Raw genomic sequence first — 26,904 nt, 5'->3', positions numbered from 1 at the left:
CATTTGCAGTCCATCATTGTTTTTCAAAGTTCAAGAGCAGCAATTTTGAGGGATTTCATGGATCACACAATTTTCCTCTGAACTGTCACATGAAAACAAATACAAGATTATGTACAGTAGCAGCATTTCTTTAATTCCAGTTATTTCCTTGAGGTACCATAATTGAAAAGAATGAATAAAAAAAATACAGTTGTGCCCTGAAGAGGCTTTGCTTCTCATGCCCTAATGAAAGGTATGAAGCATTTCTCAAGACTTAAGAATATATCTCAAAACTGTTGCTCTAGTTACTGTTGGCAGCACCTTGGTCTTCTTGGATATATTGGCTAAGCTAATTTAAATTCACTTCTCTCATTTCTTTGCTTTTACATTTTTCTTTCAGTATTACACATTCTTTATGCTTCCCTGGCAATATTTCTGGCGACCTTGTATTGTTGCAGTTGTCATAGGGAAGGGGTCAGTCATGGTTCCCTGTGTGACCCCTTCAGCCCAAGACAAGTCAGTGAATCATTCTCTCAGATACTTTCATATGATTGACTTTGCACGTCAAACAGATCTATTTTATACTCAGGAGAAGCAGTTACCTACATATGGTACTAACTTGAAAAAGGGAGGAAGGAACACCATCCCTATGACTATCAAGTTTGTATAAGGACTGCCCAGTCCTAAGTCCATCTTCTGGTAGGCCAACATATTCAGGGAGAGCAAGACCTATCTTCACTTGTACACATCTGATGACTGCTACATACTCTCTCTCTTTCTCTCACTCACGCACACACACTCTCAAAAACACTCTTACTTTCACACTCTATGCTACAATCAATTAACAACACACTGAAGTCTTAATAAGCAAGATGGTTAAGTAGTGTTTACATTTACTAATAAAGACCTGATGTGAGAAGAAAAATAATGTCAATAAACCAAATACATATTCAGATGCCTCTTCTTTCACTCATAATATGAAGGTGGCTACCTTTTGGGTTCAAAAAGAAGAGTCAAGCTCAGTCACACAAGTTTGATGACACGTTTGTCATTTTTTTTGCGTTTTTTTTCTTTTTGGGTGACCTGCTTATTCTCCATTGAGATAATAGCTACAGGGATCATATGAAGAAAATGTGTGGGAAAAAATAACAATAAAAAAGGTAAGCTAACCTATTATGAAGCATTATTAAAACTATATGTATAAAGATGTTCAGCAAGCAACATAAGCAAGGAGAATGGGGAAGAAGATATCACCCTAAGTGGCCTCTTCATAGGAAAACTTGTTGCGAACACATTCGTTACACTCACTCCAACAATATCAGCAATACTGGGTTACAATGGGGCATTGCACTGTTTTTCTCAGTTTCGTTACCCACAACACCACAGAAGATTTATGCTTTATGTCGTTGTCATAATCAACTCATCGTTAAGGGTTATATAGTTGCCTGTCACCTACTTGCAGTTCCACTTGATTTTATGTAGTTCTTTAACAGTGTTAGGCATTATACACAGAAATTCTCTAAAATTGAGGAGCTTTGCATCCCACTTGTGATTACACAATGAATGGGTTTTGCAAACCAGCAAATTTGGCAAAGAAATTACATAATAGTGTATTGTGTCAGCATTGACTAGCACAGAATTTAAATTACATGAGAATTAATAACTAGTACACAGGCTTTTCTTGATGATTTTGTAAGACATACAGCCCAGAACACCTACTCACTGTTCCACCACCACGTCAGCCTCAGAGACAGTGCGCTGCAACTTGAAGCCCTTGGTGCCATCAGGACCCTTCGGCTGGCGGAGTACTGTCATCCGTGGCTTGCTGGTGTCACAATTGAGGTTCTTCAGTCGGCTGATGAGACGGTCAGGGCGCTGTGTTGGAGCATTCTTGGACCTACAAAAAGAAGGCCATGTTAACAATCCACATTCGTGTCCCACTTATCCATCATCAAAATTCCCCTTAGGAATGAAAAGCATATCTCATGAGATGAAATTGCCATTAACATCTATCTAAGCTGTATATACAATAAGCACTCTTCTAGTCCTGAATACACATTACAACATTCCTCCTCTCATTCTGCTTCTGGCCTATCACTGACAAAGGTAGCCTCTCCTCATGCTCCCTACTAAAACAGGTTGCAACATTACTATCCCTTATTTTTCCCTCCTCATTAGTAAAACATAACACAGCTGCCTTTTATTCTATTCCTTCACTAACACAAAATAAATTATTTCTGAAAATTTTTAGCAAACTGAATTTCCTGCAGCTCTCATTATCTGTGGGTTACATTATGTCAAATTCAAATTTCCAGTTCACCTACGGATGAATCACATAGAAAAAGAATGAGACCACTTAGGCTTGATTCAAACTATCGCTCCAGTCCAGTGTAAAAGCTAGGTAAATGATTATAAACATGTTCTCATTTTTCAGATCTTCCTCAATTTTTTATGGAATCTTCTCAATGTTCCAATGTTCATTCTGAAGTAGCTGTGGAAATTCATTCTCATCATCAATAAGATGCGAGAACAAAATATGGAATTCTCCTTCATTCTTCCTCTCTTGAAACATAGAATGAACCCACTATCTCTTTCTGTTTTTACTTTGGTTTCTTTCTTCTTCTTCTTCATCAAGTGCAATAGCTATTATTGCCAAATCGGTTTGAGAAAAGTCACACAACTTTCACTGGTGGTGAGAGGGAGGAAATGATGGGAGTGAGATTGGAGCAAGAGTGGACCGGACATGTGAGTGCACCAGGACCGTGACCAGAGTGAGAGTGGAGCAAGACTGGAGAAATGGTGTGAATCAAGTCTTACTTCTTAAACTATGAATTTGGCCTGCTTTAATTTCAATACAATCTGTACATAGTTTGGTAAATAAATTCTAAGGAAAGTGCAAAGAAAACAAAAGCAAAGAATTAGAACAATCAAAACTTACATAATTCGAGAGATGCTGCAAGCAGAGGACTTCCCTGTCTTTTGGTTGGTGATGATAACAAACTCAACTTCATCCCCAGGGCTCAGGGAGTTGCCATCCTTTACTTCTGACTGGTGGAAGAACAACTTTTTCCCTTCTTCAGTTTCATAGTTGAGGAAGCCATACTGACCTGGACCATAAAATTTATATATGTGTATATATATATATATATATATATATATATATATATATATATATATATATATAGAGAGAGAGAGAGAGAGAGAGAGAGAGAGAGAGAGAGAGAGAGAGAGAGAGAGAGAGAGAGAGAGAGAGAGAGAGAGAGAGAGAGAGAGAGAGAGAGAGAGAGAGAGAGAGAGAGAGAGAGAGAGAGAGAGAGAGAGAGAGAGAGAGCTAAGAAAACATACTTTGAAATAAGCCTGTATGATCATGGAATGTCCTTCCAGTGGATGGCAATGTTAACATACTCTTTATTTTCACATACTTATAAATCTCATGCTTGCATATACAGGAGCAAAAAAAAAAAAAAAAAAAAAAAAAAAAAAAAAAAAACCACTTAGGGTCTAATCAATAACATGTCAGATTAATATTTACCATGAAGCATCCTGACAGGTTGAATTCCTAGTTAATGCATCTGCTAACTATTTTATCTTGCCTTTATATTGATTTATAAATGTGTGTGATCCTCAAAAGCTGAGAATAGTATATTCTAGCTTTCTCATTCTCCAATTTTACATATTCTCATTCTCTATCCCTTTCTCTTACACACAACCTAAGAGACTTTATCACCCTATACTGTCTCTTATTCCTATATGTGTCATCTTGCTTTTTTTACATAATTTCCTTCATCCCTTAAACCTAACCTCTCTCTTACTACATATCAGAGCTGGGCACTTCCGTACCTCTGTCCACGTCTCCACTCCTCCATACCTGTGGGCCACCAAACAAGGTGCGGAGGTCCAAAGTACGAAAAAATTTTCAAAACAGAAAGGCAAGATTTTAAGTTCGTACCTCCGCACCTGAAACAGGTATGGATAGGCGAAATTTTATGTCCATACCTCCACACCTGAGATATGTGCGGAAAGGCAAAATTTTAAGTCTGGGTGGGTGGCACGCGAGATATTAATGTCGAATTGGTGAGTCAGTCAGTCGAACCTTGAGGATTGGGTATTAATTAACTAAATTCGAATTGGCGATAATTCAAACTGCGAACGGTCGAATCATGAGGATCCCCTGTATATTATATATATGTATATTATATATATATATATATATATATATATATATATATATATATATATATATATATATATATATATATACAGTATATATATATATACAGTAAAGTCCCGGGTTACGTCGGTCTCGAGTTACGTCAAACTCGTAGTTACGTCAGTCCACTATAAGACAATTTAAGATTAAAAAAATAAAAAATTTATAAATCGTAAAGTACGGGATTTATTGTTATTGTTGGTGGTTGCCCACCACACCGCCCGCCTCACCCTTGAATACAATAACACCCTGCCTCAGTTCCACCACACCATCGCCTCTGGCAAGAGTGTTATCCTACTTCTGCGTTTACTGACTCAAGTTCTTAGTATCTTGCTCAATGGCACCAGAGAAAACTTCTTAGTGACAGCAGTGATGCTAAGAAAAGGAAAACCATTATGCTACAAGAAAAAGAGGACATAATTAGAAGATATGAGAAGGGAGGCAGCAGCTGTGTGTGAGGGAGGGAAGAAGAAAATGAGAAGCCCATTACCATGACAACGGGGAGGTTGACGACCTTGAGGGCTCGCACACCCATCACAACAATAACAACTCCGGAGCCTTAGCCTGGGCCACACGACACTCACAGCTGACTTGCACCGTCTGCGCCTGTCTGCTGATCCCTATTGCCCTTTCCTATTGCATTTCCTGCCCCGCTGCCCACGCTTCTACTCCCACCGCACTGCACTACGCTCCCAGCTGTCCGCCCTGTGGGCGTCACAACATTCGACCTGCCCACCCTCCTGGCAGCCTCAGGCGTCCACCCCTCTTGGCAACCTGCAGTCCTTTGCGTTCGTGGCCCTAATCAACAACAAAAACAAGCTTGTGTTTCATATTCCTACATAGTTGTAAATAATATAACAATACCTTTAACTTACCTGAATGACCATAAACAATGATTGGTTGAAAACTCAATAATATGCTTTGAAATGTACGAAAACTCGAGTTACGTACAAAATCGACTTACGTCATGTTTCTGGAATGTAACTCTGACATAAACCGAGACCTTACTGTATATATATGTATATATATATATATATATATATATATATATATATAGGCAACCCCCGTTTAACGAAGGGGTTGCCCTTCGTTAAGCGAAACATCGTTAAGCGAACCGATTATAACAAGTTTAACCCGACTTAAACTTCCACTGAGAGTAAGCAAAGCGAGAGTGCATCATAGTACGGTGAAAGGTTTAATGAAAGTAAAAATTATGAAGTTTAACATTTAGGCAGTTAAATTTAATTTAAGTCATTATAATGTACACTAATGTATGTATATACGTAGCTTTATAATGTTGATGATCTTAAATTTACGAAGGGAGGGAGACTGAAACGGGAAAGGCACTAATCGGCAACCTGTGGAATGTAAACAAAGGGCGCATCATTGTACCGCATACAAAACTTATGTACCACATTTCCACAAGGCTTTCCATTTTATCCACTGTAGTCATGAGTTCAGGTGGTTCTTTTAGCTTGCAAGGAAGATACAGTCTCACCAGCCTTCTTAATAGTCTGCTGACTTGAAAATAGTAGACAGTAGATGGAGTCAAGATGGTGGCCAGCAGTGCTATAGTTTTTTGGCCTCTCTCGTGTCTGTGAATAATATCCAGCTTCACTTCGAGAGTAAGAGACTTCCTGGTCTTCTTAAGAATGCTAGGCCACATTGCAAGGAGTTTTGGTGGTAAGTTGAGCGAGTGAAGACGAGCTGCTGCTGACGCTGTTATGGGATTGAGTGGTGCGTGTTGTCCACGAGAGGCTTGATCTTGATCTTGATTCTACAGGTGTCCCAGGATTTCTCCTGAGCCACGCCTTAGTATTTGTGGCTGCTAGTGTATTTTGTCAAAAGCTTGTCGGCTTGCGTGATACGGCGGGGCTTTCAAACTTGGAAAAAATTACCTGGATAAAACTTCGTTGTGAGTTTGGTATTCGTTAAATGAGCAGATGGTAGTAAATTGAAACCTTCGTTGTAGCGAAATTTCGTTGTGTGAACCTTTGTTATATATATATATATATATATATATATATATATATATATATATATATATATATATATACAGTGGCACTTCGACACACGAATTTCATTTGTTCCATGACGATTGTTGTATATAAAAAAAATTGTTTATCAAATCAATTTTTCCCATAGAAATTAAGGGAAATAGAATCAATTCATTCTTGTGATATGAATTTACCCCCACCCCAAAAAAAAATTAACATGCTTTAAGTACCAACCAAATATATTTAATATAAGATAAATACAATGTTAATGTATGCATGGTATAAATGAACTATATTGCCCAAAATAACAACTTAACCCGCAAAACTCGGGACACATTGATAGACGTTCATCATGCAAGACTCAGGGCACGTTGATAGACGTTTAGGCTTTTTACGGCTATATTTTGATATTTTGGCTATTTTCTTCTCATTTTCTTTGCTTGTGAGCTGGCAACACTCATCAGGACATATGCTCTAAGTCACTGTCACCAACGAAGGATAGTGGGAGTGACAGTGATTTCACTGTGTCTGATTCCGCCACCTCACTGCGCCTTACTTCTATACCTCGGGTCTCTCGTCATGAGAGAGAGAGAGAGAGAGAGAGAGAGAGAGAGAGAGAGAGAGAGAGAGAGAGAGAGAGAGAGAGAGAGAGAGAGAGAAGGGGAGAGAGAGAGAGAGATACCTGTTTTCTATCACTCTAGCAAAGGCCGCTGAACCCGATCAGATGCAAGGCCACGTAAACCGATGATACTACCTCATTCAACCTGTGATATTTTGGTAACCATGACATCCAGAGACTTCTGATTCTTTGCATTGCAAAGAGGAAGAGTTGCTTGTGGGCAGAACACCATTTGTATTCACTCGTTTATTGAATTTCTAAGTGTAATCAGTATATGAATACAGGCTATTTTGTGTGTTTCTTGCCAAACTTTTACTTTTGGGGCTCATGATAATGGGGTCTTGAGTTCACAAAACTTAAGAAAAATAGCCACTGCCGAGGAGCACAGACATATACGTGCACAAAGGATGAACAATGATACACAACGTGGGCTGAATGTTCAGGTGGACACGGATAGCCGAGCGATCCGATAGCTACTCGAATCTTAAAAATACCTTTGTATTTCAATGCGTAAATTATGAAAATTTTCATCGCATGTAAAAAAAATCGTATGTTGGGGCTATCGTATCTCAAGATATTACTGTATGTATGTATGTATGTATGTATGTATGTATGTATGTATGTATATGTATATATATATATATATATATATATATATATATATATATATATATATATATATATATATATATATATATATATATATATACACAGTCAACCCTCGGCTATTGCGACTTCAGCTATCACGTTTTATTGCTATCACACACCCATGAAAAGCTACTAAAATTTCATTATCTCGACCTCAGATGCCTGCTATCGCGCGCCCAACCATGACGTCATGGGATATCTGAACACTCATTGGCCAAAACCGCCTTCCCGCCAAGATGAAACAGTCTCTGAGTGCGTGTTCTCCCCACTAGACAGTGATAGCCAGATTCTACCATTTTTTGTGCTCACAATGGCCACCAACCCTCCACGCCGTCCTCCTACCATCACAAAACGTAAACCAATGAGACAAGACAGAACCCTAGCTGTGAAATGTTGTTTATGAATTTATTGAATTTAATTGGTACCAATGGATCATACATTAATAAAAAAAAAAAAGGTAAAAATGAGGGATATTAGGAGTAAAATTTGTGGTTGCGGCACCAATAACAATTTTTGCCATTAGTTGTTCAATTCAGCTATCGCGTTTTCGGCTATGGCACGGATATTTCAGCCCCAATTGGGCGCGATAGGCGAGGGTTAAGTGTATATATATATATATACAGGCAACCCCCGCTTAACGAAGGGTTACATTCCTAAAAGTTCCTTCGTTTAAGCGAGCTGATTATAACAAGTTTAACCCCTGACTTAAACTTCCATAGAGAGTAAACAAAGTGAGAGTACATCAGAGTACAATGAAAGGTTTGATGAAAGTAAAAATTATGAAGTTAAACATTTAGGCAGTTTAATTTAAGACCAAGTCATTTTAATGTATGATAATGCATGTATGTAAGTAACTTTATGATGATGATCTTAAATTTATGTAGGGAGGGAGAGTGGAGCGGGAAATACGCTAGCTGGCAACCTGTGAAATGTAAACAAAGGGCGCATCATTCTACCGCATACAAAACTTATGTACAGTCAACCCTCGGCTATCGTGACTTCAGCTATCGGGTTTTATTGCTATCACGCACCTATGAAAAGCTGCTAAAATTACATTAGCGCGACCTTAGATTCCTGCTATCGCGCGCCCAGCCATGACGTCATGGGATATCTGAACACTCATTGGCCAAAACCGCCTTCCCGCCAAGATGAAACAGTCTCTGAGTGCGCGTCCTCCCCACTAGACAGTGATAGCCAGATTCTACCATTTTTTGTGCTCACAATGGCCACCAACCCTCCACGCCGTCCTCCTACCATCACAGAACCAATGAGACAAAAGGTACAGTAAATACAATGAGCTGATGTGATTTTTTTTTTATAACCTTGACATGTTTTAATTGGTACCAGTGGATTATACAGTAATTAAAAAAAAAGGTAAAAATGATGGATATTAGGAGTGAAATTTGTGGTTGTGGCACCAATAAAAATTTTCACCATTAGTTGTTCAATTCGGCTATCGCGTTTTTGGCTATGGCGCAGCTATTTCTGCCCCAATTGGGCACGATAGCCGAGGGTTAAGTGTACCACATTTCTACAAGGCTTTCCATTTTATCCATTGCAGAGTCACGAGTTCAGGTGGTTCTTTTAGCTTGCAAGGAAGGTACGGTCTCACCAGCCTTCTTAATAGAGTCTGCTTACTTGAAAATAGTAGAGACAGTAGATGGAGTCAAAATGGTGGCGAGCAATGCTATTAGTTTTCTCGCCTCTCTTGTCTGTGAATAATATCCAGCTTCTCTTCGAGTAAGAGATTTCCTGATCTTCTTAGCAATGCTAGGCGACATTGCAGGGCGTTTTGGTGGCATGTAGAGCGAGGAAAGATGAGCTGCTGTTGACACTGTTATTGTTTTTAACTAGGGGAGTGAGTGGTGCGCGTTTTGTCCATGAGAGGCGCTGGTGTATTCAAAAGCCTGTCTGTTTGCGTGATACGGTGGTGCTTTCAAACTTGGAAAAAATTACCTGAATAAAATTTTGTTAAAGCGAGTTTGGTATTCGTTAAACGAGCAGATGGTAGTAAAATGAAACTTTCGTTGTTGTGAAATTTCGTTGTGTGAACCTTCGTTAATCGGGGGTTGCCTATGTATATATATATATATATATATATATATATATATATATATATATATATATATATATATATATATATATATACACACACAGGCAACCCCCGCTTAATGAAGGTTCATACAACAAAATTTTACTACAACGAAGGTTTCATTTTAATATATATATATATATATATATATATACAGGTGTCCCTCGGTTAACGATCGACTACTTAACGATATTTCGCTCATACGATCCCTCCAAATTAATCCCTATTTTTGGTTAACGATCGCCAAAATTCGGTTAACGATCGGATTGACCAATCGCAATCGCGATCGCAATCGCGATCGCAGCGCCTCCATCCACCCGCGGCCCGTGCAGTAAACACACCACAGTCTTTCCGCTGTTTTGATTGTGCAACAACAACTCTATCACGCTCGCTCTAAACTTCTTTTTGTGCTTATTTGTGATCAAGTGAACTTAGTGATGGCTTCCAAGCGACCCAACGATTGTTCTCCACCGGGAGATAAGGCTAAAAATCGAGAAAGAGCATTGGCCTTGATATTAAGTTGAACATTGTGACTCGTCATGAGGGTGGTGAAGGGGTAAACTCTATTGCTCGTGCCCTTGGTTTATCTCAATCAACTGTATCAACAGTTCTCCAGAAAAAGTACAAGTGAAGCAGCAGGCCAACCAAGTCACAAACCTGCACAAACACACAACAACTCGTAACAGGGAACCGATTATGGAAAAATTGGAACGTTTGCTGAGGCTATGGATTGAAGACCACACACACCCGCATGCCTCTTTCTACCCAACTCGTTACTACTAAGGCACTGAGCCTGTGGGAGGACCTGAAACCAGAATTCAACATAGGCGAGACAGTGTCCTTCAAGGCCAGTAAGGGGTGGTTTGAACGTTTCAAACATCGTGGGAGTCTACACAACCTCAAGGTTAGTGGGGAGGCAGCGAGTTCGGATCAACCGCTGCAAACGCCTTCAAGCCTTTGCTTAAAGAGCGCATCGAGGAAGGAGGTTATTCAGCCAAGCAGGTTCTAAACTTTGACGAGACAGGCCTGTATTGGAAGAAGATGTCATCGAGAACGTTTATAGCAAAGGAGGAGAAGTCGGCACCAGGATTCAAGGCATCTAAAGACAGGTTAACATTATTGGTGGGGGGGAATGCCGCTGGTGATCTTAAGCTTAAACCATGCCTTATTTACCATTCCCAAAACCCAAGAGCTCTGTCTGGCTATATTAAGGAATATTTGCCCGTAGTATGGAAGGCAAACAAAAGGGTGGATGACGACTGTTATCATGCAAAGTTACGTGACAGGATACCTCTCCAAATTCCTAAAAGAATATGCTGCCCAAAACAACATTGCTAACAGATTTCTCTTGCTGTGTGACAACGCCCCAGCCACCCAGAGAGCATGAATGACTGGGCAGATAATATTGAGGTCATGTTTATGCCCCAAACACAACTGCCCTCATCCAGCCGATGGACCAAGGAGTCATCGCTACTTTCAAGGCCTATTACCAGCGGCGCACCATGAAACAGCTGTTGGCCTGCATTGACACCCCTGACAAGCCGACCATGAAACAATTTTGGAAGGATTATAACATTAAAAAGGGGATCGACAACATCGACGAGTCATGGAAGGAGGTGTCCAAGTCGGCAATGAATGGATGTTGGCGTAATTTGTGGCCTGAGTGCGTGGAACGTAAACAGGAAGTCCCTGTCGATGTTACAGCAGTAAGGAAAGACATCGTTCATATCTCCCATAAGGCAGGCTTCAATGAGGTGGACGAGAATGACGTACAAGAACTGCTGGACAGTCATTCTGAGCCTCTCTCCAACGACGACCTCATGGAGTTGGAGAAACAAAATACTTTGGAGGAAATGGAGGAGGACAAGGAGCCTGAAAGAACCCTCTCCGTCAAGATTTTCGAGGAGATTTTTAATCATATTAACCAGGCCATACATCTTCTCCAGGAGAATGACCCCAACCCAAACCGAAGTAATGGCGTGACTAATGCTATAGAAAATGACATGAAAGTGTATAAAGAACTATTTGAGGCAAAGAAAAGGATGGCAAAACAGACAGTCATCTCATCTTTCTTCAAACCACTCACCGCCCAAGCAACCCCATCCACATCCCAAGCAACCCCATCTACCGATCAAGCAACTCCATCCACCTCCCAAGCTACCCCATCCACCTCAAAAGCAATCCCATCTACTTCCATAGGAGTCATCTCGTCGTACTTCAAAGTTCGTCCTGCTACCTCGAAAAAAACTCCACCCACTTCCAAAACAACTCCATCCACCTCCAAAACAACTCCACCCACATCCAATCTATCCTTCACATCCACCGTAACCTTGAGTGACGATGAGGAGAGCCTGGATGACCCACCCCCACTGGAAAACGTATTCTCTCAAGAATTTGAAGGGTTTGAAGCAGCTGACCGAGTTTGGGTCGGTGTGGGCATGATGAGATTTAATCCTCCAAGGCCCTGTGTCCCTCGGGGCACAAAACAACACACTACGCATATCACATCCACTCCTCAAGGTAAGTACTACCAATTCTAAAGGTGTAAATAACAACTAACAACATAGAAAGTGTCGTTTATTTACGCATCGCGAAATACATGTATGTAGTTGATAATTTCAAATCCCTCAGTTAGCGATCGTTTCGGTTAGCGATCTGTTTTTGGGAAACGTAACCCTATCGTTAACCAAGGGATACCTGTATATATATATATATATATATATATATATATATATATATATATATATATATATATATATATATATATATATATATATATATATATATATATATATATATATATATATATATATATATATATATATATATATATATATATATATATATATATATATATATATATATATATATATATATATATATATATATATATATATATATATATATATATATATATATATATTATATATATATATATATATATATATATATATATATATATATATATATATATATATATATATATATATATATATATATATATATATATATATATATATATATATATATATATATATATATATATATATATATATATATATATATATATATATATATATATATATTCACACAACGAAATTTTACTACAACGAAGGTTTCATTTTACTATCATCTGCTCGTTTAACGAACACCATACTCGCTTTGACGAAGTTTTATCCAGGCAATTTTTTACAAGTCTGAAAGCACCGCCATATCACAAAAGCCGACATGCTTTTGAATACACCAGCACCAGCTCGTCTTTCCTCGCTCAACTTACCACCAAAACGCCCTGCAATGTCACCTATAGTGCGTCGCGTCCACTCTATGAAGTCCGTTCAGGGCAGGACACATTCTGGAATTCCCATGAGTGCGACGTTGCCAGTTCTTCCCAATTATCAGATTAAGTACCGACCCACCACCCATCTGTTAATTTCTCTCTCTCTCTCTGTAATTATCATTATTATTAGTAGTAGTAGTATTATTATTTAGGTAGTGTGGAAAAAAGTCGAAATGAATAATAATAATACTCCGGCGCCTTAGTTTTTGGTCCATTTTCTCTCAAACTTTCAGAAAACCCCTTTTGTATGTATGTGTGTGTGTGTGTGTATACTGGCAGGAAACCTGCCAACCTGGCAACTCTGGCCTGGCCTGACTTGACCCAGCAGAGAGATGAAAGGGGACACCTACACCACCACCACCGTGGCAACATGGGAAAAAAACGCTGCCACATGCCATAGAATTTATACAATCGTCGTTATCATCACAAACATACACACTACTACGTAATTTCCTTTACTATACACGCAATACATAAAATATCACTTTCAAACAGCACAAGGATGATAAATAAGAGAGAGACGCATGTAAGAAGGTTGAATTGGCAGCATGGCTAGTTGTAAACGACCATACCTACCCCACCCTTATTGGACTTCATAGAGTGGAAAGACTATAGCATTGCTAAGAAGACCAGGAAGTCTCTTACTCTCGAAGTGAAGCTGGATATTATTCACAGACATGAGAGGCGAGAAAACTAATAGCATTGCTCGCCACCATCTTGGCTCCATCTACTGTCTCTACTAATTTCAAGTCAGTAGATTCTATTAAGAAGGCTGGTGAGACCGTATCTTCCTTACAAGCTAAAAGAACCGCCTGAACTCGTGACTCTACAATGGATAAAATGGAAAGCCTTGTGGAAATGTGGTACATAAGTTTTGTATGTGATACAATGATGTGCCGTTTGTTTAAATTCCACAGATTGCCGGTTAGTGTCTTTCCGGTTTCACTCCCACTCCCTTCATAAATTTATCATTATAAAGTTACGTACATTCATACATTAGTGTACATTAAAATGACTTAAATTAAACTGCCTAAATGTTTAACTTCATAATTTCTATTTTCATTAAACCTTTCACTGTACTATGATACACTCTCTCTTTGTTTACTCTCAATGGAAGTTCAAGTCAGGGGTTAAACTTGTCATAATCGGTTGTCTTAACGAAGTTTCACTTAACGAAGGGTTTTTTAGGAACATAACCCCTTCGTTAAGCGGGGGTTGTATATATGTATATATGTGTAATATATATATATATATATATATATATATATATATATATATATATATATATATATATATATATATATATATATATATATATATATACAGAGGTTACTCCAATTTTGTGAGTTCAAATTTTGTGATAAGCCAATTTTGCGACCAAGTACCAAAAATTGCCATTTTTTAAATTTCCCCATCTTGCTCCTCTCTCCCGCTATTGCGAGTGGTGGAGGGAGAGATAGCATTCCCGAAAATTATATATTACTGTATTATATAGGCAATATTTATTAATTTATTCATATTTATCATATTATACTATATTATTATCATATTTATATTATATTTATCATAGTTTGATGGTTTTTGGCTAGTTTTCATAAAAATCTGGCAGTAATTCAACGAAACTCATCTGGCAACACTGCCCCGCTCCCTCCCGCCTTCCATTTGTTTACATACACCTCCACGGAGTTCTCTCTGCAAATTTGGAGGAATCCTTGTGATCGCCTTTGTGCGACATGGCGCCACCAACCAAGAAAAACAGGCTAACTTTGGAGCAGAAGATGAAGATAATTAAGATAAAAGGAGATGGAAAAAGGAACTGTGATATTTCCAGAGAGTTTGGTGTGGGAGAATCAACTGTGAGAATGGTGTTTAAAAACTGAGAAAATTGAAAAGCTGTAAAAACCTATGGTGAACAGATTTTTGATTCTCGTAGCCATCATACAAACACTGTGATCATTCATATGGAAAGATACCTGGCTCAATATATATGATATAAATATGGGCAAAATATTAGAAAAATATTGAAAAATTAAGCGACCATAGGAATAATACTTCCAATTTTGCGATTTCCAAATTTGCGACTCACAATGCTACCCCATTTCTCGCAAAATTGCAGTAAGCACTACATATATATATATATATATATATATATATATATATATATATATATATATATATATATATACTCGTATACAGTAAGGTCCCGAGTTACGTCAGAGTTACATTCCTGTAACATGACGAAAGTCGATTTTGTACTTAACTCGAGTTTTTGTACTTTCAAAGCATATTATCGAGTTTTCAACCAATCATTTTTTATGGTTATTCAGGTAAGTAAAAGGTTATATTGTTATATTGGTATATTATTTACAACTATATATTGATTAGGGCCGCGAACGCGAAAGACTGCAGGTTGCCAGAGGGGTGGATGCTTGAGGCCGCCAGGAGGGTGGGCAGGTCGAATGTTGTGACGCCCAGGGTGGACAGTTGGGAGCGTAGTGCAGTGCGGTGGGAGTAGAAGCGTGGGCAATAGGGATCAGCAGACAGGCACAGACAGTGCAAGTTAGCTGCAAGTGTCGTGTGGCCCAGGCGAAGGCTCCGGAGTTGTTATTGTTGTGATAGGTGCGCAAGCCCTCAAGGTCGTCAACCTCCCCGTTGTCATGGTAACGGGCTTCCCATTTTCTTCTTCACTCCCTTATACACAGCTGCTACCTCCCTTCTCATGTCTTTTAATTATGTCCACTTTTTCTTGTAGCGTAATGGTTTTCCTTTTCTTAGCATCACTGCTATCACTCAGGAGTTTTTTTTTTTGGCGCCATTGAGCAAGATACTAAGATAGTCAGCAAACGCAGATGTAGGAACACTCTTGCCAGGGGCGACGGTGTGGTGGAACTGAGGTACGTAGAGTGTTATTGTATTCAAGCGTGAGGTGGGCGGTGTGGCGGATAACCACTAATGACGCCTGGAGGCCAACAATAACAATAAACCCTGCGCTTTATGATTTATAAATTTTCAATTTTTTAAATCTTAAATTGCCTTAAAGTGGACTGACGTAAGTGCGAGTTTGACGTAACTCGAGACTGGCGTAACCGGGACCTTACTGTATATATATATATATATATATATATATATATATATATATATATATATATATATATATATATATATATATATATATATATATATATATATATATATATATATATATATATATATATATATATATATATATATATATATATATATATATATATATATATATATATATATATATATATATATATATATATATATATATATATATATATATATATATATATATATATATATATATATAGTCGGCGCCACGGGTATTGGCGCGATGTTTTTTTTTTCATCTATAGCACTAAAACAAGTGCAATACTAACATGTATGTAGAACCTACCAGCCTCTAATACTTTGTGGGGAGTTCTTTCCTTTTCAGAAAGCTCTCAAGGCGTCGAGGAACAGATTCAGCCAGTCTTTGGAGCATTGAGGGTTCTAAGTTGTCCCAAATGTCCTTAATCTCCTTCAGAAGCTTTTCCACAGTTGCTGTGTTACGTCCTCGTAGTCTTCGTTTTATCAGTCCCCACACATTTTCAATTGGATTGAAATCTGGACTATTACCAGGCCAATCGTTTATGTAATCCACTCCTACAAATTCAAGCCATTCTTTGATTAGTTTTGCTGTGTGTGCAGGGGCACCATCCTGCATGAACACCTCACTCTTATAGGCATCAAAGCAGTCCTCGAGATGGTCACACAACAGTTCCAAATATGATTCCTTGTTCACTGTTGTGTTTTTAGGTAATATAAACAGCTTGCCCACACCATAGTACCCAAATGCACCCCATACCTTGACACTATCAGGGTGCTTGATTGTCCCCTGTGTGTACTTGGGATGGTACAGGTCCGCACCCAGACGGACCCTAACCTTACCTCCTCGGTTCCCAGTAACATTAAATGTAGCCTCATCGGTCCACAAAACCTTCTTCCACTTTTCATTATCCCAATTTAGATATTTCTTACAAAATTTCACACGATTGTGTTTCTGTTTCTCCGTCAGAAGAGGTTTGCGTCTTGGTGCCCGATGCTCACAAGACAAATCGTCCTTGAGGCGGCGTTGTATTGTCCTAACAGACACATCTTGCAGGAGTTTTGGATTTTTTTCTTTCAATTCTTTAGCTGTTATTCTTGGTTCAGCTTCCACCTGTCTTTGGATAACCTTCAGAGTCCTTTTTGATGTCTTTTTAGCTGGTCCAGTCCTCTTGACTTGGAGTGGGGGATAATCACCTCCCGCTGTCTTGCATTTCTTTGTCCATCTCTGGACACTGCGCAACGATACTCTGGTCTGGATTGATATATCCTTGTTAGACTTTCCTGCCTTATAAAGTGAGCTTATTGCTGCAATTTTCTCCCTTGTGAGCTTTGGGTCTTGTGGCATTATTACAAAAATCCCACAAAAAACACAGCACGTCAGAGCGGAAAAAACAATTGATGCGGTAACGACTAATCACAAAAAGCAACTGAGTTATTCTATAGGCAACTGAGATCTTTATTGTCTGCACGTGGGTCTTAAGCTCAGCCTACTCTACCATGTGCTTTCGCGACAATACCAGTGTCAGTTTTCTTAGGTGTAAAATGGGGGTCCTTCATAATTCGTCACGGGTATTGGCGCACATTTTTCGCGCCAATACCCTTGGCGCCGACTGTATATATATATATATATATATATATATATATATATATATATATATATATATATATATATATATATACACACACATATATACAGGGTGATTTACGAGTTTCTCCGGAAAATTTAACTACTGCAAGTTTACACAATTCTAAGCAGAAAATACTCTATAAGTATAGGTGTTTTCTGCAATGGTTAACAAGTGGGAGAAATTTTAGATTTCAATCCAGAACGAGAAGACAGCCACCAGCAAGCGGCTGGCTCCCGCCACGCCTTCATGACCTTGAAGCCACTTAGTTGCCAAGTTGCATTCTTTCAGTCTGAATTATTTTATTTTATTTTTTTTATTATCATCAGGTGTGTTGCATTGTTATTCTCATGCATGACAGGGATTGTGTTGAAATATTTTTGAAGGACGTATTCAGTGCGGTGAGACATCTTTGCTAGGCTAGGCTACACTTGTAATGCCACACTACTGATCACACCAGTAACTGTTCAACAATATTCTTCTGTATTAGACTTTTCTTCCACACCACCTATGAGGTAAAAGTCAAGGTGCGTTTTTTTTAAGAGGTATCCATCATAATGCCATCGTGCAATGTTTATATCCATCAATAATACTTTAGGTGTCCGCAAAGCCTATTCCAAGAAAAAGTGGTATAGTTCCCTAGAACAACTGATCACATACTTTGTAATAATGAAAAAAAAAAAAACTTTAATTCAGACTGAAAGAATGCTAGTAAAAATTAAGAGAAATCAGCAACTTGGCAACTAAGTGGTTTTAAGGTCGCCAGCCGCTTGCTGTTGGCTGTCCTCCCGTCTGGATTGAAATCTAAAATTCCTCTCACTTGATAACCATTGCATTAAGACAGCGCCTACCCCCACTTGACTGGCATCCACTGCAAGAGCAAAAGATTTTGAAAAGTCAGGGGCCTGGAGCACTGGCACCTCGCATAAAATGGTCTTAACTTGGTGGAAGGTGCTCTCACAGTCTTCACTCCAGGCCCACCTCTTACTCTTTTGCAAGAGATCTGTAAGGGGTGCCAGGAGGGTCGAATACCCTGGTACAAAACGGCGGTAATAGCCTAAGAATCTCTGCAAGGCACGGCGACAGGTCGGTGCGGGGAACCGCCTAATCGCTTCTACTTTGGCTTCAGGAGGGGTGATGTAACCATGGCCCACTCGATAACCCAGGTATTGCACCCGAGCTTGTACAAATTCACACTTCTCCAAGTTGACAACTAATCCCGCTTCCTGGAGTCGTGCAAAGAGGGCTCTACATTAGTCAGATGCTCAGCCCATGTTGTGTCATAGATGACCACGTCATCAATGTATACGACACAGTGAGTCAGACCATCAGTAACTCGGTCCATGAGACGCTGAAATGTGGCTGGGGCATTTCGCAGCCCATAAGGCATCACTTGGCACTGATAGACAGCGCCGTTGGCCACAAAACTCGCTATCTCCTTAGCCCGCTCCGTCAATGGGACCTGCCAGTACCCCTTGACAAGGTCCACTTTGGTGATAAAAGTAGCTGACCCAATTCGGTCCACAGAGTCATCTACACGGGGCAAGGGATAAGTGTCTACTTTGGTTAGAGCATTAACCCGCCTGAAGTCAATACAAAACCTGACCTTGCCATCAGGCTTAGGCTGCAGGGTGACTGGGGAACTCCATTGACTGTAAGTCCGAGTAATGAGCCCATGCTCAAGCATGTACACCAACTCCTCCACCAGTGCTTGCTTCATAGGATTTACTCGGTAGGGGGGCAGTTTGACAGGCTCTGCGTCCCCAACATCAATATCGTGTGCTATCAACTGTGTCCTGCCCGGGACACTGCTAAACACTGAAGAGTACTTTCTCAGCCGCCGAAGCAACTCATCTTGCTGATCCCCTAAATGCTCAACCTTCTCTTTCAAGAAATGGAGGCTATTCCGCTTCCACTGCCCTGTAGGAACAACAGGCTCAGGCCCAATAACTTCTGGAGCCTCTCCCTCCCGGCAGAAAAATAAAACTGAAGATGCCTCTTGCACGGCAGAACTAAAAGAGCCCTTCTGGCTAGTAGAACGAAAATAGGGCTTCAGCATGTTAACGTGACACAGCTGAGCCCTCTTGCGCCGGTCAGGAGTGACCACCAGGTAGTCGAGGTCACCCCCTTCTTCTCTATAACATAGGGGCCACTATAGCGGGCAGCAAGCGGCTGGCCCTGAAGTGGTAACAACACAAGCACTTCATCTCCAGGGCAAAACTCCGATACTCGGCCCTTCGGTCATAATACCCCTTCATACTCTGCTGGGCCTTACACAGGTGGGCCTGCGCCACCTCTAATGCCTTGGCTAATCTCTCTCGACTTCTCATGAAGCTCTTAAGCAGTGAGACAGGGCGCTCAGGCGACGGCTGACACCAAGCCTCCCGAAATACGTCGAGCGGTCCACGCACTCGGTGTCCAAACACTAGCTGATTGGGTGAGAAACCCAAGGACTCAGTGGGCGCTTCTCTCACCGCAAATAAGACAAAGGGGACACCCTCTTTCCAATCCTTATCTCTCTCATTGCAAACACTCTTGAGCATGGTCTTGAGGGTTTGATGATGTCTCTAAAGTGCTCCCTGAGACTGCGGATGATAAGCACTGGACACGATGTGCTTGATCCCCCAAACAGTCATCGTATCTTTAAACAACTTTGAAGTAAAGTTGGTCCCCTTATCGGACTGCAGCTCGGCTGTTAATCCAAAGTGTGTAAAGAAATTAACAAAGCCTTCAGCACCACCTTAGAGTGAGTGCTTCTCAGGGAATTGCTTCAGGGTACCGTGGTAACATCCATTATGGTCAACAAATACTTGTGACCAGCCCTGGTAGTAGGCAGAGGACCTACTATATCAATCAAAACCCTCGTGAAGGAGGATCAACAGCAGGGATGGGGTGGAGTGGCGCCACAGGGGGTGTCTGATTAGGCTTGCCCACCACTTGACAAGTGTGGCAGCACTTAAGAATCGTGGCTACTTCTCCAGACATGCTGGGCCACCAAAATTGCGACGCAGGCGAGCGACGGTCTTCCGGATGCCCAGGTGTCCAGCCATGGGCCCCTCATGTGCCAACAGCACAAGTGCCTCACGCAGCTTATGCGGCACAACTACTTGCAGGAACTCACCACCGTCACTCTCCTGCCATCTACGACACAACACCCCTTGGTGCAAAACAAACTCCTCCCTGCCCTCCAACTCCTCACTTCCCTCACCCACTCGAGCAAAGAAGGAGGCCAACGCCGGGTCCTCCTGCTGCCTACAAATGAGCTCTGCAGGCTCTAGCTGGGTAAGAGAAAGGGGGACTATAGGGTCATGGGGTTGAGGCAACGCTGCAACCCTACGTCCCACACGGCATCGAGGACGGAGAGCTGGCCCAGGCTGCTCCGCTCCTGCCATGTGATCCGGTGAGTCCTCAGAAGGATCATCACCAACCAGGCAGTCACCAAGCAAGGGAACAGCTCGCTCCCTGCCTCCACTATGCTCCGCAGGGGAAGAAACTTCCAACTGCCCCACAGAGCTGGAAGCCTCTCCACCTTGGGTGCCAATTTCCAACAAACTGCATCCAACAAACTCATCAGGCTGGGGCCTATGATGAACATCAGAGCCCTCAGCCTCCACACCAGGAAGCAACTCAGCACGAGTGCTCCCTCCAGAGTGCTCTGCAGAGTGAGGATAACCGTCAAATAACTCAGCTACACCCAACACTCCGTCCTCACTCTCAGCAACAACTCCTGCCGAGTCCGGTGCATTAACCCCTTCGCGCCGGATGTGAAAAAAGCCCGCCTGTATGATATACGGGTGGTAGTGCCGCCCGAGCGCGGGAAACTCGTGCAAGCTTGACATACTTGTCGTCTTTCTGTATTATGCTGCTAGTTACTATATCGCCTTCGAAGAGGAAAGTGGACGCTTCTCTCTTCGGAGAGAGAGAGAGAGAGAGAGAGAGAGAGAGAGAGAGAGAGAGAGAGAGAGAGAGAGAGAGAGAGAGAGAGAGAGAGAGAGAGAGATAGTGACATTTGCTAATATTTTAGACACAAGCGGGACGCATGTAGCTTATCTTCGAGAGGAAGAGGGGAGGAGGGAGGGAGAGGAGGAGAGAGAGAGAGAGAGAGAGAGAGAGAGAGAGAGAGAGAGAGAGAGAGAGAGAGAGAGAGAGAGAGAGAGAGAGAGAGAGAGATTAGAAAATTTGTTATTTTGTGTGTGTGTGTGTGTGTGTGTGTGTGTGTGTGTGTGTGTGTGTGTGTGTGTGTGTGTGTGTGTGTGTGTGTGTGTGTGTGTGTGTGTGTCACAATGTTACAAGTCGGGACGCATGTAACTTATCTTCGAGAGGGAGAGCGGGAGGACGGAAGGAGATGGGGAGGGATGAAAGGGAGATAGAGAGAGAGAGAGAGAGAGAGAGAGAGAGAGAGAGAGAGAGAGAGAGAGAGAGAGAGAGAGAGAGAGAGAGAGAGAGAGAGAGAGAGAGAGAGAGAGAGAGAGAGAGAGGAACAGTCTATGCCATTGGGTAATTTTAGACACAAAGCGGGATGCATGTAGCTTATCTTTAGTGATTGGTGGAGACAAGGATGGTGGGAGGAGCACTAGGATTTCAAGGACAGCATACGGCATGTGTAGTTGGTATCCAACACACTATACGGGCAACTGAACTGAAGAAAGCTCAGAAAAGAAATATGACGTCTACGTAGGCATCACCGTATATGCTACTGGGGCTTCATAACGCCCACATAGGCATCACCGTATTGAAGGGGTTAACAGGTGACTCCACGCCGTCACCATCAGCCTCTACACCTAAACTCAATGATGAGCCCAACGCTGGCTCCACCACATCAGCACTGCTACTCCCATCTGGAGTCAATCCCACCTGGCTGCTAGCAGCCTCTTGAGTAGTAACAGGCTCTCTCTCAGCCCGACAGGCCTGAGAGCGGGTAACAACATTCACTTGCCCAGACTCCTCAGTAACCTCACCCTCATCGGAGGTTGGAATCCATACACGACCACCAGCCAAATCATTCCCAAGCAGGAAGTCCACTCCTGCGACTGGCAATTCATCCGCCACTGCCACCTGAGCTGTAGCGGTGACAAGGGGACATGACAGCGTCACCTCAGCCGTCACAAACTCCTCCACAGTGTTAAGTCCACAACACAACACTGCCTGGCTAGATGTCACCTTCTTTTCCAGTGACATTACGGCACACTGACTGCTGTGCACCCGTATCTCGCAATACAGTGACAGGATACTTTGTGCTATCAATCTCAAGTGCCTCCACACAGGAAAGGACGGTACCAGTCAAGCTCACTATTCTTAGTAAGTGTGGGCGTGGCAACAGGGGGAGGAACAGGTGGGCCAACCTGCTCTCCCTCTTCCAAAGACGACTCAGGCACACGCCGTGCCTTCTTACTTTTAAAGCTGGAGGAGCAGTCAACTCATCATTACAAACTTTGTCTGGCCACACCAGCAAGGCAACTGGTTTCTGTGAGGACTTGGGAGTTTCGGTTGTTACTAACTTTGGGCAATTGAACTTAAAATGCCCTTTCGCTCGGCAGTGATAGCACGTGGGCTGATAATTTTACTTGGGTGTTTTGGGGGCTGCCTTCCCCGCCGTCCCATCCTTCGCAGAAGAAGGAGGGGTGGGGGCCTGGGACTTTCCCAAACCCATCATACTGCCAAATCCAGTGTATCGTCTAAAATGGCCTGGAGAGCCCGAGGAAGAACTGCCACCACTCCCTGGGCCTCCCCTAAGACCACCTTCCTTACGATTCCAACTCCCAGGCTGCTGTACAGGACAGTGGGCCAACACATAATCATCAGCCCATGTAGCAGCCTCCTTCAAAGGCCTAAACCTCTTCTCCCTCAACAGAGGTACCAACTCCTTATCAGCAATGTCAATAAATTGCTCCATAACTACTAACTCCTTCAGGGCCTCGAGAGAGACAACACCCTCGCTTGCAATCCACCTCTCAAACACTTGCTCCAATGAACGAGCACAGTCAAGGTAGGAGTCACTAGCTCGCTTCCGCTTTCCTCTAAATTGCAAGTGATAGGGTTCTGGTCGCAGCTCATATGCCCGCAAGATGTCAGCCTTAAACTCCTCATAATCATCCAGATCATCAGCTGACATTTTGTCATAAACTTCCCTAGAGTTTATTTGCGACCAAGCCTACCCATCTCTCCCGAGACCAAGCAAACTCCTTGGCTTTCCTCTCTAAGCGAACAAACCATTCAGCCACTTTAGCCTCATCAAACTCAGGAACTAGCTGGAAACTTTGAACTAAAGTACACTCTATACTCTGTTCTCCTCCTCCTGTACCTCCAATAACTCCAGGCGTACTTACAGTATGGCGAGTTCTCTCCCACTCCAACTCTCTATCTTTATCTGTCTTTTCCCTCTCCAGCTCCAATCTCATCATTTCCATCTCTCTAGCCTCCTTCTCTGCTGCTAGTCTCTGAATGTCTCGTCTCTCCTCCGCCTCTCTAGCCCTTTCCTCAGCAGCTAGTCTGCTTGACTCTTGTCTCTCTTCCGCTTCTCTAGCCCTCTCTTCCGCCTCTCTAGCCCTCTCTTCCACTCTCTAGCCCTCTTCTCAGCAGCTAGTCTCTTTAACTCCCGCCTCTCTTCTGCTTCTATCTCCATTTTCCTTATTTCCAGCTTCAATTGCAGTTCCTCCAGTCTGGCAGCTGACTGGACACTATCAGCAATACTGCTTGCTGGACAAGGTCGTCGGGAGCCTTCCCTGCTTCCGATACTTCTGCCAGAGCTAATATGTCCCACATCACCTTCACTGGGACCGCCATGTCCGTTATCATGAGACATACGTGCGTCCCCACTGACCCCACACGCGGCCAACAACTCATCATACCGTGGTGAGTCACTGCCAGCCTCTTGCCTTGTATTTTGTTTTAATTTTTTGAGGTGTGGACTAGATTTTTCAGGTGTGCTTTAATAGTTTTGGGTACAGTACCAGAAGTGTAGAGGTGCACTGCCAGACTGAGGGAGAAAACTTTAGGCGCAGAAGTACAGGTACGGATAACTGTGTTTTGAGGTCCGGAGGAGCGGTACCCAACTACCTAATATCCAGTAATGTGCCCAGCTCTGCTAGATATGCCAAACTTGTATAGCTCATTAATTTCACTATCCAATTTGGTCACAGTAAACCACATCAGAAATAATGCACTTCCACTGACTGAATTTTAATTTTGAAAGCTGTGAACTAACCTCTCATTTAATTTTTGTCCATTAATGCTTTATACAAAGTAAACATCTGTCACATTAAACATTATATAGGGTTTTAGTTTGGGATCATTCATGCAGTTTTGTCATGAAGTTTTCTCAGTGTGAGTGCAGAACAAAGATATTCAGCCATAGAATACTAGATAAGTCACTGAGTACTGTCTTGTAGGAGAAAGCACCCTTCTGACTTACCCTTAACAGCATCAACACTAGCAATCAGCTTTTTGCGGATAGCTTTGATGAGCACTGCCCGCTGAGACTCATCCAACTGGAAGGTGACCTGATCTGAAGGCTGGAGGAGTTCTCGCTTGTTGATGAGTCCAGTGATGCCAAACTCATACTGTGTCAAGCCATCACCTGCACCAAATACAAGTAAGGTCCATGAGTTAAGAAATGCAGTACAAAAACAATAACAATCAAAACTACAGTATATACCGGCACTTCTCAAAATTAGCAGGTTCAGTGTTCATATTCCTGACAAACCATGATGCTCCACTATCAATTATCTGCATCAAGTTTTACACAAAAGGATGGTAAGTTATGAGACCTGAATATTGCAGAACAATAAACATAATCTGATAGCCTTACTTTCATTTCCTATGCAAACCAGACCACTGTACTCTTCTTGGTCTGGGTTGATGGAGCGCATGGACCGCAGTACTGTCCCCTCAAACATCTCACTCAGTACCTGTGGTGAAATAAGATCTATTGTTCCTGTTCTACTCCTTCAAGAAATTATCTCTGAACTGGGGTGAGCACTTCTAAAGATGGGCACACACACACACACAGAGAGAGAGAGAGAGAGAGAGAGAGAGAGAGAGAGAGAGAGAGAGAGAGAGAGAGAGAGAGAGAGAGAGAGAGAGAGAGAGAGAGAGAGAGAGAGAGAGAGAGAGAGAGAGAGAGAGAGAGAGAGAGAGAGAGAGAGAGAGAGAGAGAGAGAGATTGCAGAGGGTTGAAGTTATTCAACACAGTAACTTTAATATCCCTTTTAAAAGACATTTCAGATATTTTCAATAATACATATTTGTTCAATGTAGGTCAAGTTCAATGTCACTTACTTTAGGCATTGGTAGGGTTCCCTTGGCAAGCACATGAACATTCTCAGCAGAAACTTTGCCTCCTGGCCCAGTGCGTGAAGACAATGTGTACTCCACTTCTTGGCCCAATTCAAGGTTTCCAGCATCTCCTTCCACATTACTAGTAAGAGAATAAAACATTTTAAACACCAATTTATCATGGTTTTAACCTCTTCACTCCCGGCAATAGAAAGCGGCTCCCGGCACTGTATCTGGGCAGGGTTAGGGGTGAGGAGATAACTAACTCAGAGGCAGCTCTCTCTCTCTCTCTCTCTCTTCTACAGAAATAACAATGTTGGTAAGTGATTTTTCATAACAGTTATGTATATTTAGAAATAAACCCATGTAAATTTTAGAGAAAAAATTATAACTTATCTTCTCTTAGTCATTTTCTTTTAAGATGACAAATGAGAGAAAATGTTCATTTTTATGGCAAATTAATCAATTGGTATACCCCCCCCACCAAAAAAAATAAATAAATAAATAAGTAAAAAATTATTTTCAGGATGGCACAACAATACTTATCCTGGTATACAATAATCATACACCTTTGTAATAAAGATGAAAGTCAAGTAAGCCATTGTATCATATATGACCTACATTCTGAAAGATCTTATACAGTATCCAGGATAAAACCAAACCATCTTAGCAGAAAGCAGCCATGACGCAATATGCACATCATTGGATGTCACAAGGGCTCTGATGATGCAAAATACATGTCATCGTGTTGAAGTGGTTAATACTGAGAAGTAAAATATTAAATGGTAACCTTTCCACTATATATTTATTGTAACAGTTGTATCAGTTTCATACTTAAAGGGGAAATTCGGTCAATTTGGTCAAAAATTCTTGAAAATATGATACAGTGACTCAATACTCAAACACATAAGTTCAATTTATTACTTGAAAACATACCTGACAGTTGAATGCACACACACATGGTTGTAAACAAAGATTCCCTGGTGTCCCCTTTCCCCCTTGCCGGTTA

At 41.5% G+C, this 26,904-nt stretch overlaps 1 protein-coding gene across 2 annotated transcripts in view; it reads right to left on the bottom strand.

Moving 5' to 3' along the window:
- Positions 1 to 26,904, bottom strand: part of LOC123498088 (cold shock domain-containing protein E1-like) — a 56,072-nt gene that overhangs the window by 2,433 nt on the left and 26,735 nt on the right. For both annotated transcript variants that reach the window (XM_045245200.1, XM_045245201.1), the window contains exons 13-17: positions 25,899 to 26,037; positions 25,429 to 25,528; positions 25,033 to 25,197; positions 2,918 to 3,086; positions 1 to 1,876 (exon numbers count right to left, since the gene is read on the bottom strand). The exon at positions 1 to 1,876 is cut by the window's left edge and continues 2,433 nt beyond it. In XM_045245200.1, the coding sequence (XP_045101135.1) occupies positions 1,699 to 1,876; positions 2,918 to 3,086; positions 25,033 to 25,197; positions 25,429 to 25,528; positions 25,899 to 26,037 (751 nt within the window). In that variant the 3' untranslated portion in view covers positions 1 to 1,698. The remainder of the gene's footprint in view (positions 1,877 to 2,917; positions 3,087 to 25,032; positions 25,198 to 25,428; positions 25,529 to 25,898; positions 26,038 to 26,904) is intronic.

The sequence above is a fragment of the Portunus trituberculatus genome, chromosome 47 (genome assembly GCF_017591435.1).
Source record: "Portunus trituberculatus isolate SZX2019 chromosome 47, ASM1759143v1, whole genome shotgun sequence".
Classification (NCBI taxonomy): Eukaryota; Metazoa; Arthropoda; class Malacostraca; order Decapoda; family Portunidae; genus Portunus; species Portunus trituberculatus.
This window is presented reverse-complemented; position numbering and strand designations above follow the sequence as displayed.